This window comes from Vicugna pacos, chromosome 32 (assembly GCF_048564905.1).
Source record: "Vicugna pacos chromosome 32, VicPac4, whole genome shotgun sequence".
Classification (NCBI taxonomy): domain Eukaryota; kingdom Metazoa; phylum Chordata; class Mammalia; order Artiodactyla; family Camelidae; genus Vicugna; species Vicugna pacos.
In genome coordinates this window covers 23,656,324-23,672,601 of record NC_133018.1, presented here as the reverse complement: position 1 = coordinate 23,672,601, position 16,278 = coordinate 23,656,324, and the positions used below count along the sequence as shown (strand labels likewise).

The following is a 16,278-nucleotide window of genomic DNA, read 5'->3' as shown; positions in this document are numbered from 1 at the left end:
ACTGGATGTCAGGGGGTGCCGAGTGCTGGGATGACCTCCAGCAGCGAGGGTCCTGGCGGTTCAGTTGGGTCACTTTTGTGAATTGTCTTCAGCCACCAGCACCCCACAGCTGCTGCCTTCTGAGTTTCTGAGGGTGCAGCCAGAGGGTAGTGGGCTCAGGTGCCCCCGCCCCCGTCCGGCACAGCCGCCTCGCAGAACCCAGCGCCTGAGTCACCGTGAAGCCTCCTGCGCCCAGCTCCTCGCGCCCCAGCTGCCGCTCTGTCCTTGGTTGAGCTGCATGGCTGTCCCTGCAGGTGGCCTTGGCCCCTGCGTGTGCCCCTCCCCTGCCCCGGCACATCCGCCCCACCCATTCTGTTCTCATCTCAGAGCCTGGCCAGCGCGTGCCATCGCCCCCCATGGGTACAAGCATGCTTTCCGCCCCTCATCGCCTCGGAGACTAATTCTGTCTGTGTTTTCTCTCCTTCCTCTGCCCGCTTCATGTCTGATCATACGCTGTTTCCTGGCACCCGTCCTCACACACCGCCCCTGTCAGGAGTGCCCTAGGAATAGGACCCCTGAGGCAGCTTTCTTGGAACTCCCCGGGTACCCCCAGCACACCCACCACAGTAAGAAACTTTTCAGTATCCCCGAAGTGGCGGAGGAGGACGCAGAGCGCTGCGAGCTCTCGCACAAGCAGGGCGTAGGGCACTCCTCCAGGGCCAGCGTGCCCAGGTTCCCCGCAGAGCGCAGGGCCGCCGGCGACTTCCTTCTGGAAGACAGAGGCTGTCGGTTCAGCCGCTCGGCCACCCGGAGCCCAGACAGCGGCCTGGACTGTGGCAGTGAAGAGGAGGAGCTGTGGTTCAGCTTCCGAAGCACGGCTGCCCCGTGCAGCGCGGGCCCCGGGCGCTGTCCCAGCAGGAGAGGCCCGAGGCCCCTGCTGGCCCGGCGCCGGACGCTGACCCGGCAGAGCAGCATCGAAGAGGACTTTGGGGAGCAAGAGGAGCCCGGCGGCGTCCCCAGGAGCGAGGACGCCCCCCCGAGCCCAGAGAGACCCCGCCCCGGCAAGTGCGGCTGGGAGGAGCCCGCGGGTCCCGAAGATGCCCAGGATGCCTGGAGGAAGAGCTCAGACGTGCCCGACAGCAGGGCCACTGCCCAGCACGCGCAGCCGCCCCCCCGGGTGTGTGACGTGGCCTCCCCTCACATCTGCCTGCCAGCCCAGTCCATCTTCTCACCCTGCTGGTTTATGTTGGTGTCCATCCTGGGGGTCTGCCGGCTCGCTTCAGCGCTCCGTGCATCTTTGCTTTATTCAGCTTCCATGTCTTTTGACCATGCGATGATTTCTTTTCTTTGCTTTAGAATAATGATTCCCCCACTTCCAAATCAGTGATGATTATGGCTGCTTTAATTAAAGGACAACTGAATCTAAATTTTAATTAAGGGTTAGCTGAACTACGATTATCCAGAAGTTTGGCAACACGTACTTTCCAAAACGAACCACAGGGCCTTACTTTTGACTTTATGGTGGGACTGAAGGTTTTTCTCTTGTTGTGGTTTTGGTTTTTTGTTGTGGTTGGTTTGGGCCTTTATAACTAGAAAAAACGGAGAACAGTTATTGAAGAGATTCGTTTTTGCCTTTGTTCCAAAAGGTTTGTTGTTTTTTTTTTCCTGTTTCTTTCCTGCGACCAGTTTTCAGAATGAATTTTCCATCATCAGCTCTAGACACATCCCGTGCCTTGTCTTCCAGGCGTGGTAGTGTGTTCAAGAGCAGGGACTCCCTCCAGGCTTCATTCATCTCCCTATTGTGTCCTCCTTCCTGTCATGCTGGACTTTTCCCTGAAAACACAGGTGAGACCCCCCTGGGTGCCAGGCCTGGGCCTGAGCCGGTGCAGTTTGCGACCTGGCCACAAGAGGGCGCCGGCCCCACAGGCCACAGCCTGTTTGTTCCCCGCCTGGAACACGCTGAGCACCAGAACTCCCAGCCCGGATTCATCCCCTGGCTCCCTGAAAATTTCCTGACTCCCAGCGCCAGGGAGCTGGAGGTTTTGGTTTGATTCTCTTTTACGATGCTAACCTTTAGTGCAGATCAGAGGTGCACATATCTGTGAAGCAGAGCCGCTCGGGTGACTATTGTGTCCGGATGTGGGCCAAGACGCTGCCCTGAGCGTCAAAGCTGACAACACACGGGAATGTCCGTCCCCGAGCTTTCGGGAGCCTCATGTACAGCTTTGTCCAAGCAGGGCGTTCGGAAATGCCGTGTTTCCCCCACTTTTGTGGTCACTGGAGGTGGGCAGGCTGCCCTGAGACCAGGAAGGAGGTGTATTTAAGCAACTCTCACTTTGGTTCAAAATATCTGGCTTCAGCAGCAGTAGCAGCAAAAAAGATGCCTCCCGGGGCTTCTCTGCCCCGCCCCCACGATCGCAGAGCAGCCGCGCGCAGAGGCGAGCGCCTGGACCGAGCGCTCCCCTCTCGGGCCCTTCAGCTAACCTTTCAGTTAAAAGCTACGTTTAGTTGCCTTTAGAGCTTGTGCTTCCAAGTGGGGTTGACTGGGCTGACTTGACCCTTCGGTTCCCACGGCTGCCAAGCCTTCTGACTTTGTTGTTGTTTTGTCTTCAGATTTTAGGAAACCCGGCGTCTGCAGGACGGGCTGGGAGGGCGGATCGTGTGGCCCGGAGGCTGTCCCGCGGCAGCGCTGGCCCCCACAGGTCCCGGCCAGTGATGGGCCTCGCTACCGGTCAGTGGGCCCGATCGAGGCCTCCCTCTTTCTTTTACCCCCAGAGCAGATGGCTGTTTGGTCGTCAGTCTGAACGTTTGAAAAAAAGATTAGGGATCATATTCTGTATTTTCAACTAAGTACAAAAAGTTCTTGGTTATTTATGGCAAAAGAGGGCAGAGACAGCAGAAAGAAAACCTATTTGTAAGTATTCTCCGAATATATTGACCTTTTCCGTCAGCTTCTCCTTAACTTTGTTTTCCTGGAGAGGCTGCCGGTGGGAGCATTGAAGAGATGGTAAAGGGCCGTCCCGCGGGGTCCCGTTCACGCACTGCTGAGATGCCCATGGTGAGGGCAGCGGAGGCAGGGGTGGTGGCCGGGCTCCCGGTGTCTGCACAGGCCCCGTGCAGACGCAGAGCTATCCGAATGCGTGCAGCGCTTCGGCACCTGGAACTGAAGCTGTGAAAAGCACCAGGAGGCCCAGATGTGTCTCGGGAAGGGTGTGCTGCCCCCGTCCATCTGGTCACCCGCTGTTCCCAAGTCACCCTCTGGCGGCTGTTTCCATTCCCTTAATCACTTTTTGGAATTCAGCCAGCAGTGCTGAAAGCTGTCATTCTGCTCATTCTAACCAATCTGCCCGAGGGGAAGCGTGGCTGAAGGTCGGATGGGAATCCCCCTGGCCAGCACTGGGACCAACTGCGGCCCAAACAGTCCCAGACAGTATCACAGGCGGGACCACAGAGCCTGGCAGTCAGCACGCTCACACATGTGAGACAAAGCAGGGAACCGCAAAGCCCGGGGAGACCCGGAACACAGCCCCGGCCATGTGGGAGCGGCTCCGGCTCAAACGGTAGCTGGTCTCCGCTCACGTCAGCCAAAATGATGAAGGCCTTTTAAAGGCAGTGCAGGTCCCCCGAGGCTCCAAACAACGGGGAAAGTTTGCTTTTCCATCTTTATAGTTTTTAGGATGTGTTTATTTTTATCAGTAAAAATTTCATAGACCGTTAAAGAGTCTTAAAAACAGTATTTTCAGTTAGCTGAAAAATAACAAAACCTGCACAGGCAGGGAGGACGCTGGGCGCCCTCAGAGCGGGGGCGTCCCGAGCCTTCGTGGCTCCTGACGGCTGTGAGCTCGCACCGCCCCCTCAGGCCTCAGTTCCCCTGTGTGGTTCCCTCGGGGACAGCTGCACAGGTCGGGGCTGGTCCCCTGGCTTAAAACGGAAATGACGTGCCAGGACCGACCGTCTTTAGGAACCAGGTGGGGCCGGTCCGAGGCTGTTCCTCCTGTGGAACGTGGTCTCCAAGCCCTCACTTGGTTATGACTTTGACGAGTGACGACCACAGGCACTGCCCTCTGCACGAACGGCCCCTGTTCCCCGGTGGGCAGTGCACGTCGTGGCCCTGGAAGGGGTGTCCTCTGGGGGAGGTCTGGTGGCCGCCTCCTCCAGGCTCCTGGGACAGAGAAGGAAAGTCCAAGAATAGAAAATGACGGTGCTTCCCGCCGGCACCTGGACGAGGGAGTAAAGGCGGAATCAGTGTCTCTGAGTGCCCTTGGGTCAGGGTTGTCTTCCTCCTAGTGAGACGCCAGCCAGGTTCGCAGGAGGAGTGATGCTCTGCTAACACCTTAACAAAAGGCCTCTTTATAACTCAAAAAAGCACTCCATAAGCCCACGACAGGGCTGCCGCGACTGCGCCCGACCCCTTACCGGGCAGCAGGGCCAGAAAGCACACCGCAGGCACAGTCAGTGTCGGCTCTAAACGCGCATGCACGGCTCGCGCACGGACCGGACGGCCTGCTGTATTTTCGAAGGACGAGAGTGAAGTGTGTCCAGCAGCCACCAAAAAAGAGGAGAGCCCTGCCCCAGACCCGGGGGGTGGGGGGGGACAGCACGGTCAGCGACGCGCCAGCAGGCCGGTCTCGGCCAGCCCCGGGTGGTTATGCTTCCTTGTGCGGGGGCAGTAATGAACAGCCCAGAACTCGGCTGGACTCGAAAAGCACCCATTTTTTTCTCCAGAGGAACTTAAATCTGCAGACTGTATCCTTTCTAAATGTATTTTTAATAAGCAATGCATTCACAAAAAATGCTGTACCTTTTAATATGCTCTAGGTTTCCTCAATTAAAAATAAAAGCCCCTCTTGAATCAAAAAGACAAAGATTATGTAGCTCCACACGTACCAGACTCAAAACCATGTCATCGGCGTGAGGTGGGGAGCGAGCGCAGGACCTCGCGCGCCGGGCCGCGTGCTTTACCTCCCAGCTCTCCCCGCCCCCTAGTTCACTGCATTTAAAAAAGTCAGTCTTTCCTGCGTGAAAAAAAATAGGCTCTTTTTCACCTCAACGTGTCTGCCGGTGAAAGAAGTGGGTTTCCTGGCTTTTTCCCCAGCGCCTCTCCTGTCTTCCCACCCCTTGGCCTCTTCCCTCCTCCTGTGCTTGTGAGCTGGTGACGAGTTTTCCCGGGCAGGCTGGCTTGTTCCGAGGGCTGGAGTGGTTCTCATTTACTTCCCACTGATGTTCTGAGCCCTCTCGTGAGGTCGGAATGGTATTCTCTGCTGGCCAACCCTCGTTTCCTAGTACAGACCCGTGGATGGTGAGATGTGCACATGTCTATGATGATACCATGCATGGGTATTACTAGGGTTTCAAAAAGCTGGGTGGTGGGTGGACTTGAAACTCGACTCTGCCAGGAGGCCGTTGGCTCACTGCAGTGACGGGTGCACTTACGGCCACTTAGTATTCAGAGCTGAGGGGGCAGCGTGGGCCCCGGTCTCAGGCTGCGGCCAGTGAGCGCGTGCACTGCAGACCTCCCGAGTGCCCGCCTGTTACAAGCACATCCTGGGTCTCTGGGCCTGACCCGGTGGCCGCCCTCCCGTCCCTCATGCCTGCTTTGCAGGGGTCACTGGCACAGTGTCCTTGTCTCCTGCTGCCTTCACCTGCCTCGTGGCTGGAGTCACCCTGCTGCCTGGGTTTTATATGTTACTTGCTTTTCTGAGCTATCTGTCGAGGTGATCATTCCCGCTTGCACAGTAAGGAATGTTTTTGTCTTTTCAAGACAAAAGTTAAAGTGCCAAATCCATTCCCCTCACTTTCCAAAACGCATTTCATGTGCCAGCGGACGTCCCCGGTCGCGGGTGGGGGATGGCTGGGTCGCGGTGCGGGGTGGCCGGCAGGCATCACCAGCACCTGTCCTTCACCCCACCCGCCCGCAGATGAATACAGGGGTCGCGGCCGGCTCTCCCCGGACTTCTACGAGGAGTCAGAGACGGACCCCGGTGCGGAGGAGCCGCAGGCGCGCATCTTTGTGGCTCTTTTCGACTACGACCCCCTCACCATGTCCCCGAACCCAGATGCCGCAGAGGAGGAGCTGCCCTTCAAGGAAGGGCAGATCATCAAGGTGGGGGCACGGCCGGGCGGGCGGGGGGCGCGCCGCAGCCGGCGCCTTAACCTGCGGGGGAGGGGAGGGGCGGCGCGCCGCAGCCGGCGCAGAGCGGTGCTCCCGGGGGACGGAGGGGCGACGGGGCGCTGGTGACTCGCCGTTCGTAGTGGTCCTGATGCTGGTCAGTGAAACGGCCTTTGAAGGACAGAGGCGCTCACCCCGCGGAGTGCCACGCGCAGTCTGCCCGTGGAGATGACTCACTTCAGAATGCCCGGCAGTGGCACCGCCTCCTTCCGGGGGAACCGTTTGCTGCGGCCGGAGGCGGGACGTGCGGCCTCGGGCGCGCGCGCGTGCGGCGGAGCCCCGGCCTGGGCTGGCAGCCCCGGCGGGGAGGGAGGCCCGGGGCCGAAACGCGCTCCTGGGGAGGCAGGTTTGCGGCAGGGCTACGCACACGTGTTTCCGGTGCTCCGCACGTCCGCTGGCCTCGCGGCAGAGCCGATGTGCTCCCGAGCCCCCAGCGCCTTCCTCCCGCTTCTCACACTGCAGGTTTACGGGGATAAGGATGCTGATGGCTTCTACCGCGGGGAGACCTGTGCCCGGCTCGGCCTTATTCCTTGCAACATGGTCTCCGAAATCCAAGCAGACGACGAGGAGATGATGGACCAGCTTCTCAGACAAGGCTTCCTCCCTCTGAACACACCTGTGGAGAAAATAGGTGAGCAGCGAGCCCCTGCTCCCCGTGAACCTGGCAGCAAAGCCAGTCTGCGCGCAGCAGGTCGTGGTGAAGGAAAGCACAGCATTTATTGCAGGCGCCCAGCAAGGAGAACCGGCGGCTTGTGTTCAGGAGACCGGAGCTCCCCTATGGCTTTTAGGGAAGGGGCCTTTAAAAACAAGGTGAGGGAGGGGCCACAGGGGGCCTGATCATCTCATGGGCGTGCTTCTCATTGGCTGGTGGTGAGGTAACTGGGTGGGCCTTCTGGCGCCAGCCGGTCTGGGGTCTGTGTGCTGGTGGTCAGCAGTGAACTTCCTCCACCTGGTGGGGGTTTTAGCATCTGCAGAACAACTCTCAGGATATCGTCCTCAGCCCTTGAGGAGGAGTGAAGGGTCCTTGGCATTGCTTTACAGCTAAACTATTATTTCATCTTGCTTGACTATTTCCCTTTGTTTCTGTATTTTTCTCACTTCTCTGATTAAATTTGCTCTTTAGAACTCAGGAAAGGCCTAAAAGGCTGAACTTTTTCTACAAATAAGAGGCAGGGGATGGTGGGGAGGGGGTCCTGTCCCCAGGAAGGCCCTGTAGGGTCCTGCTCGGTTTCAGTGGAGTGTCAAATGATGCAATCCCTTCCCAGAACAGTTGGGTGGGTTCTTGTAGAGTTAAACCTACACTTAGTCCAGTCCAGCTCCACTCGTATTAGTACTAGTGCTCTCTTCTTTGCACACAAAAAAGCTGTCCATGAATGTTTATGGTGGTTTAACTCACAGTCACTGATGACTGGGAACCACTCAGACGCCTTCCAGGTGGATAAATAGCTGTGGTGCACCCATGTGAGGGGGTACCACCCGCCAGTAAAAGCAGAACAGACTGTCGATCCGTTCAGTGGTGTGAACGGGCCTCAGAACCACTGTCCGAATGAAAGAAGCCAGGCCCCAAAAGCTGTATCTGTGTGATGCCACTTAAAGGGTGTTCTGGAAGAGGCAGGCACACTGGGACAGGAAGCCGATCGGTGGCTACCCGGGCTGGCGCAGACAGCAGGGGAGCGTGAAGGAGTGGTGGGGTGGTGGCACTGTTCTGTGCCTGGGTTGCTGTGGTGAGATGTGCAACCAAGTTTATCAGAACTCACTGAAGAGCGAGTCCTCCTGGATGTAAATTATACCTCGACAGAGTAGGTGTGCTGCTCCCGCCACCTTCAGAGACGCGTACTGCACCGTCCCTGCAGTGCTGGCAGCGCGTGCAGGCGCCGTCACTGACTGGTCACTGCTGTGCCTTGTTCAAGGAAACGTCCCTGCAGGCCCTGCAGAGGTGCGCTGCTTATCTGAAGTGAAAGTAGTGTTTCTTTTCTTTTTCTATTCATATCTCTTTTTTTCCAAGAAGGTTGGGTATGGATTATTTTTTTTGAACTATGGTCAGTTTACAGTGTTGTGTCAGTTTCTCAGCATAATAGTTCAGTCATACATACACATACAGATTTATTTCCATATTCTTGTTCAGTATAAGTTACTACAAGATATTGACTATAGTTCCCTGTGCTGTACACTATGAAATTGTTACTTATCTTTTGTACATACAGTAGCGTGTATCTGCACATCCCAGCCTCTCAATTTATCCCTTCTCACCCCCTTCCCTCCTAAGTTTGTTTTCTATGTCTGAGTCTGTTACTGTTTTGTAAGTAAGTGCATTTGTCTTTTTTTAGAATCCACATATAAGTGATATCATATATTTTTCTCTCTTTCTGGGTTACTTCACTTAGAATGATGATCTCTAGGTCCATCCATGTTGCTGCAAATGGCAGTATTCCATTCTTTTTTATGGCTGAGTAGTATTCCATTGTATAACTATACCACAGCTTCTTTATCCAGTCATCTGTTGATGGACATTTAGGTTGTTCCCATGTCTTAGCTGTTGTATATAGTGCTGCTGTGAACACTGAGGTGCATGTATCTTTTTGAATTAAAGTTCCCTCTGGATATGTGCCCAGGAGTGGGATGGCTGGGTCACATGTTAAGTCTAGTTTAGTCTTTTAAGGCACCTGCTGCTGTTTTCCACAGTGGCTGCACCAAACTGCATTCCCACCAGCAGTGTAGGAGGTCTCCCTTTTCTCCACACCCTCTCCAGCATTTATCGTTTGTGGACTTTTGAATGATGGCCATTCTGACTGGTGTGAGGTGCCACCTCAGTGTGGTTTGGATTTGCATGTCTCTGATAATTAGCGAGATGAAAGCAGAGATTCTTACCCAGTGGCCGAGGGCTGGCTCATGCGCAGACACGACGCCTGCTGCAACCGCTGAGAAGCCGCATAACTAACGTGTTGCTTTCAAAACACTGGCCTTTAATATATTGTTCTCATTTATATGCTTTTTAAAAATTGTTGTAAATTCCAAAAATTGATTGTGGGCAAAAAGGGCCTGGGCTCAGAAGCAATGCTTCGATCCCAGTTTCCCCGGAACAGTTACCAGATGCCTGACACCGGGGTTGGCCAGGCAGCCTGCGTCGCCTGGAGGGGCCCCTCTGCCCTCCCCGCGGGCCGCCCGCCTGCGGCCACACAGCGGGGCGGCTGGAGCCCCTGCGCCATCGTCCTCTGGAAGGGGCGCTGTTGACAGCACAGCCACAGGGCGCAGGGGAGGCGGCGGGAAGGGGCCCGGGGTGGGAGGAGAAGGGGCCCCTTTCCCCCGGGGCGGAGCCACGCTTCTCCGGGGGCGGAGCCAGGCTGCGCCTCGGGTCCCGGGGAGAGCCGCCCGGTTTGGTGGCCCAGCAGCCCGGGGGGAAGGGGGGGTGGGCATGGCTGCTGGCCCGGAGTCGGCGGGCCTTCCCGCCGCGGGGGCCGCGCCCGAGCCGCCCTGGAGACAGGGCCCCGGGACGCCGAAACGCTTCATGGCGACTCTCCTCCCCACCCCGTGACGCGGACAGAGAGGAGCGGCAGGGGCGGCAGGCCGCGCGCGGCGCCCACGCGGCGGATGGTGGCGCTGTACGACTACGACCCGAGGGAGAGCTCGCCCAACATCGACGTGGAGGTGACCCCCCACCCCGCACGCGGTCAAGGGGCAGGGCGGGGCGGGTGTTCCCGGGGCTCCACTCCGCACCAGCCGCGCTCCTCGGCGCTCCCGCGGCCCCGGCTCGGGGTTCCGGCTCAGAGCTTCGGGGTCTGTGCTGTCCGGGCTCGTGCGCGTATGACGCCTGGCGACTCTTAGATACGAGCTTTGTCCCTTCACTTTCATGTCTAGGGAGATAAGTGCCATTTCTCTGGTATCTGCTGGGTTGTGTGTGCCCACCTCCAGCCAGGAGCCTGGCATGTCGCGCACACTTGACATTTACCTACAGATGTTTTTACAGTCAGAGAAAGGCTGTGTGTGCAGTGGTCGCCACACTGCAGAGAACATCCCAGCGCTCCAGGCTCTAAGTGACCTCTTTGGCTACTTCCAATGGCGGGGCCGCCAGCAGAACCTGCTGATGGCCTAGAGAGCTGGCCGCGAGCCAGCGCAGCAGCCTTTCTCCTGCGCGCTGGCCGCATTTTGAGTTGTCCTTACTTTTCTACGAAGCTTGAACAGAGGTGTTCATTAGATTCGTGCCCTTCTTCCTTATCTGCCTGGACGAAATCTGACTGGAAAAAGTTCCTTCTTTTCTAATACGGGTATGTTCAGTGTATGTAATATGCTGGAAACAGAGTAAGTGTATTTACATTCTTACACTTAAATACGAATACATTTGATACCAAAATAATAAGGAAAAAAAAGAAAGAATACCAGAAATCATGGGTTGTTTTTAAAGCAACTTCTGTGCACAGGAAGAGCGCTGACCTTGTGCTCTGTCTGCAGGCCGAGCTGACGTTCTGCACGGGAGACATCATCACTGTTTTTGGTGAAATTGATGAAGATGGTTTCTACTACGTAAGTGTTTGAAACCTCTGTCTGTCCTCTCAGCACTTGTGTCACTCGTCTTTGTACTGCTGTGTGTCAGGCTAGATTATCAGTACAGTCAGTCTTTGTGATGCTAAGTGTCCTGTTTTCGTTGCTAAGCTTACTTTTTATCAGTAAATTTTGACTTGTATACAACTATTTTTCATAATTATTTTGAAAGCACTGGGTTTGACGTGCTAACATTTTATTCAGAAGTTACACTTATATTCTAGAAATTCTATCTATCTGTATTTTTTGGAGCACCTTTTTTTATGGCTTTTGGTATCAGGATTACTCTAGAGATACTGAGTGAATTGGAGAGGTTCCAGTATGTTTCTGTCCTCGGAGCAGATCAGTGACACAGGTAGGTCTCGTCACCACGTGAATGTGCCTGCAGTCAGCCTAAACGTCGTCCAGGTTCAGTGCCTTTTCAGAATGCAGTTGTACAGAAGTTTTCATTTGTTTAAATAACTATCTTCTTATGGAGTCAGTTTTTAAAAATGTGTATATATTTGGAAAACCATGCCTTTCATTTAGATTTTTCAAGTGTTCAGACAAAACTGGACATAGTATTTTCTGGTAATTTAAAAATGTTTTTCTAATATTATCTGCACATGCCCATTCCTACATTATGTTTTGTTTTTTCTCGAATGACCTTGCTTAAATTTTATATGATCATGAGAATCAGATGTAAATTGATATGAAATGTTCATTTTTTAGTTCTCTCACCACCAAATGGCTTTACTGTTACTTTGTTGGTCGAATTTACTGAGTTGACCACCCAGTCCACTTACCGTTACTTTTTATTTCATAAACAAGAACACCTAACTTGACACCAAACATGTTAAATTTCCCCAAACCCGCGTTCTTTGACATCACGCGCAATCGTAACCACTCTCAAGAGAGCTGGCGGCTCTTTCATGGGCTCGACTGCTGTTCCCGCGACGACAGCGTGGGCGTAGCCAGAAGGACCCCTCTTGTCTCTGGGCCTCTCCCTCCATGACGCGTGACATCCCCAGTTAAGTCGCCGCGTTGTCGCCAGGCACTTGAGGCTTCTGGTACCTGTGATCCTTAACCCTTGTGCTGTGTCAGCCAAACGCGTGCCCTGCGTGAGCTGACTGGGCGCGGGGACCGGCGGGGACCAGCGGCACCGTTTGCTCGGACGTGAGGCCTTCCCACAGCTCGCGTCTGGCCTCCAGCACATCAGCAGTGGGACGGGGGCTGCAAGGGCAGGGGTCGGGCAGGGAGGGGCGTGCGAGCGGGCAAACGTCCAGGTCAGGTCTTCTCTCAGAGACAGGGGCTTGTCGGGCTTGCCGGTGGGCTGCTGAAGGGAGTGGGAGCCCCGGGCCGCCAGGCGGCCCGTCGCTGGCGTCCAGGAGGCGTGCTGTGAGCCGGCCTGGTGCGGCCCCGGAGCCTGCACTGAGGTGCCCCTGGGGAGGCGGGTGAGCACACGGAGGAAGGAAGACGCGGAACCCGAGGGCGCGAACAGGACGCCGAGTACCTCCAAGGTGGGGGCGCGCGCCCCCAGAAGGCTGCAGGGCCCCCAGCCTGCGCCGGGCACACGGCGTGGGCGCGGCCGCGTGGCGTCGCAGGCACGTGCGACGTGATTTAATGGCATCGAGGGTGGGAGGCTCAGGAGAGCGCGCGAGGAGCCGCGACGCGGTCACGGCCACTGCTCTGGCGTCACCTGGAGGCCTGGAGCTCCGGGCGGGAACGCAGCCCCGGGGCCTGCTTGCGGGGCTGTGTCTCGTGCAGCGCGGAGCGCGGTCCCCAGACGCAAGCCCGCCGCCCCGCCGGTGCTCACCCAGGAGCAAGGAACGTGGTCTCCAGCTGCTGGAGGGCGATCTGGCCGCGCTGGCCTCACTGAGGGGCCGGACGGGACAGGGTTTTGAGCGTCTTACGTACAGGTGTTGTCTGCAGCCCTTGGTGAGAAGGAAGTCACCGGGCGGGCACGTGCGCAGTAAGCAGCGAAGGGGTGTGAAGCCTGGAAGGAGCAGCCACGGAGAAAGGGCGGCGGGGCGGGGCGGGGCGGGCCGCGCAGGTGTGCGCAGGGCCCGGGGGGTTACTGCGCAGGAAGACGGGACGTGCCTGGGGCTGCCCGTTTTTAAAAAGTCAACCTGAATTTTTATTTGTGATGAAATACACATAAAACGACCATCTGAGTCACTTACGAGCTAAGTATGCTCGGACTGTAGAACCGTCGCCGTGTCCCGCTCGCAAACTCTTGCCGTCCTGCAGCGGCCGGCTGTGTCTCCTTGAAACGCGAACCCACGTCCCCCCTGCCCCGGGCCCGACACCTCCTCACGACTCTGACTCTGACCGCGCCAGGAGCCTCACTGCGGCCTTCTGACTGGTTTAGCTCCCTTAACACACTGTCCCCGGGCCAGAATCACCTTCCTTTTTAAGGCTGAATACTCCTCCACTGTTCATGCATTTCATCCATTGATGAAGTTAGCCTGCCTCCGTCTCTTGGCTGCCGTGAGTGACGCTGCTGTGAACACAGGTGTGCAAGCACCTGTTCAAGACTCGGCCTTCACGGCTTTGGGGTGTACGTCCAGTCATGGAGTTGCTGGCTCGTGCTGTTTTTGACTTTTCGGGGAACCGCCGTAGTTTCTCCCGCAGTGGCCACACCATTTCACACGCCCACCAACAGTGCACAGAGGTTCCAGTTTCGCCACGTCCTCACCAACAGTATTTCCAAGCATTTCACAGCGGCCGTTCCGGTGAACGTGAGTGCTTCTCCCGCCGTCGTCTTTACGTCTCCCTGAGTCGTGTGCGGAGCAGCTTCCCTGTGCTCCTGGGCCGTCTGTCTTTTTTGGGGGTGGGGTGGGGGGATAACTATTCAGTCCTTTGTCCACTGTTGACTTGTTCGGGTGAGGCTGTAGAGGGTGTACACCCGCGATCCCCCCTTACTAGGAACGCGACTTGCACTTTCCCCCTTGGTGTAGGTTTCCGTTTCAGCCTGTGGATCGCATCCGTGGATGCACAGTTGGGAGTTCGGACCTGGCAGGCCGCCTCTTCCCAACTGTCATCTCCCGAACACAGAAACGCACCCCCATGTTGTCCAGGCCAGTCAGCTTTGAACTTGGGTCTGGTTCTTGGGGGGCAGGTTAGCACAGGGGGCGGGGAGTGGCAAGGAGGGCTGTGCGCCGCTCGGGACTGGTGTCTGCTGGGCGGCTGGGCTGCGTTACGGGCGTGGATATGCGAATGGGTAGAACACTCTGGAAGGATGCACACCGAGCTGAAGCAGGCGCCTCGGGGTGGGCGGGTGCGGACACTTTCATTTCCCCTGCTGTGTGAGCATTCACGCGGAGAACGAGAAACAACAGGCCGAGCAGGTCAGTCCTCCCAGTCCTGCCTCGGCGCCTGACCTCCCGGCCTCCACTCCGCACCCCCCGCCACGTGCCTGAGCGCAGCTAGCTCCCGGGGTCCCTCGGGGTGGGCCAGGCAGCCAGGGCTGAGCGCCACTAAGCGGTTCCTGAGCATCTCCTCGGCACCACCCGGGCAGCCCCGCCGAGACTCTGTGCACAGGGCCGCGCGCGGTCTTTCTTACCATCAGAGCAGTTTGGAAACAGAGTCCCAACTCCCACCGCTTCAGAGCCAGAATGGACTCCGCGCGCCCCTGCTCTGAGCTGCTCCTTCCGCTAAAGCGGGCAGTGGGTTTCTGCAAAGGCAGTCAGTTGTCCTTCTGCCTTGGTCCTGTTTTCAGGGGGAGCTCAATGGGCAGAGAGGCCTTGTACCTTCCAATTTCCTAGAAGAAGTGCCTGACGACGTGGAGGTCTACCTCTCCGACGTGCCATCCCAGTACTCGCAGGACACGCAGCCGCGCTCCAGGACCAAACGGGTAAGCCCGCCCCCGCCCGCCCCGCCCTGCGCACCCGCGGCCCCCGCGGCCCCCGCACCGCTGCTTCTGTTCCCCGGGCCGGAAAGCACGTGCCCATAGTTCTTCTCTGCCCTTCCACGGGGGTTGTCTAAAAGTTCTTAATCCTGAGCCTCATCACCTGCTCTAGTCACAAAGGGACTTCCCAGCCTGCGTCAGATGCACATTCCAGTGTGATCACGAGTGGAAGGGCCGGCTGGCCCTCAGGTCTGCGGGTAGTCGCAGCTACCTGCCCGGTTAGGGTGTTAGCAGGCCCCCTTAACAAGGACCGGAGAACTTCTCAGCCATACTTAACTAGTAGATTACATTCATGTTTAGTGTCTCATTTTTATTTTACTTCATCACTGCAAGTTTTTATATATTATATTTTTATATATATATTTTTATTTCTTTGCTCATCTGCTTGGAAACAGAAGAAGAGTGTTCATTTCACACCTTAATCAGGCAATGTAGCCTTCACGTAAGTGAGCAACTGAAGATACCCATACAGATACCGGCTTAAGCTACCTTAGCCCGGCTAACGCGGTAGACTTAAGGCTTCACTGTGGGGTGACAGAAAAGAAATATGTCTCAAAACCTCATTGGACCTAAAGCATTACTTGGTCTCAGTTGTAAAGCAACTGAATCTGTAGTGAAATCAGTCATCTTGAATAATCATTTCCTACAACTTACATTAAGAATATTTGAAAGGCCACCATTGGGAACATATTTCTTAACAGGCTAATTGTTTGTTTACACAGAGCGTTCCAATGTCTCCTCATGACTAAAGCTGCATATTGCATTGTTAGCCACTCGTGGAAAAAGCACAATCTAGTAAATGTTTACTGTAGGAAATTTTACTTAAAAAAGCACAACTCGAGATGGAGCGGAGGAGGAGAGCGAGCGAGGCGCTCTCGAGTTGGCGCTGGCCGCCCCGCGCGGGCGCCACCCTCCCAGGGCGCCCGGGCTCCTGGGCGCAGGGCGCGCTGGGAGCGCGGCGGCTGCGGACGGCGCCGTTGGTACCAATGCAATACTGAGCGAGCGAGCGCGCAGCTCAGACGCTGCACTAGCCGAACACACGGTATCTTCAGGTGTACTCGGGATGCTGTATAGGTGTTTTCCATTAGAATTAGACCTTGATTGTAAATCCAAGCAAGCTTGAAGCCCCTTGGCTCACACCATTGGCCTGTTGAACGGTGAACACTCTTTAGAAAACGGTTCGCTCTGGTGAGGGGAGGACCAGCGGGAGGACAGCTCCCCGCGATCTCGGGCGCCCGTGCCGAGGCAGCGAGACGCCGCCGTGCGCTCTGTGCTGACACAGACGCGTCTTTAATCGCTTGGAAATAATGAAAGCATACACCAAGGGCCTTTAAGCTTTCTTTGATTGTAATTAAGGTTCATTTTAGTTGTTTTTTTTTTTCTTTCAACCGGTGTGCCATCTCCAGTGTTTCTGCAGTAACTAACCCACCCAGGAGTGCGCTCGGCAGGGTCAGGGTTTTACATACCCCCGTAGGTTTCCAATGCAACACGATTCCCTTTAAGAACCTCTGCTTTTAAGATAACTGTTGGGTACTCGGCCAACTTGACTCTCACTCCAGTTTCACTTTTTGTTTTTTCCTCTGCTTTGGGTCTTAATTTACAAGTAAACTACCTAGCTTTGTTTTGACAGCCACCCCTCCCCTGAGAGCCAGCACGGGTGGCCGGGTGGTGGGGGTCTCTGAGCCGAGCCACGGGAGGGGCGTGT

General features: G+C 56.2%; 1 protein-coding gene across 6 annotated transcripts in view; it reads left to right on the top strand.

Moving 5' to 3' along the window:
- The window catches only part of RIMBP2 (RIMS binding protein 2), a 220,203-nt gene that overhangs the window by 202,437 nt on the left and 1,488 nt on the right, over window positions 1–16,278 (top strand). For 2 of the 6 annotated variants that reach the window (XM_072953352.1, XM_072953350.1), the window contains exons 16-21: window positions 2,593–2,710; window positions 5,898–6,082; window positions 6,611–6,779; window positions 9,690–9,793; window positions 10,595–10,666; window positions 14,385–14,519. In XM_072953352.1, coding sequence (XP_072809453.1) covers window positions 2,593–2,710; window positions 5,898–6,082; window positions 6,611–6,779; window positions 9,690–9,793; window positions 10,595–10,666; window positions 14,385–14,519 — 783 coding nt within the window. Of the gene's footprint in view, window positions 1–92; window positions 265–532; window positions 1,157–2,592; window positions 2,711–5,897; window positions 6,083–6,610; window positions 6,780–9,689; window positions 9,794–10,594; window positions 10,667–14,384; window positions 14,520–14,968; window positions 15,562–16,278 lie in introns of those variants that run through there. The other 4 variants (XM_072953349.1, XM_072953353.1, XM_072953351.1 and 1 more) reach the window with 4 other exon arrangements.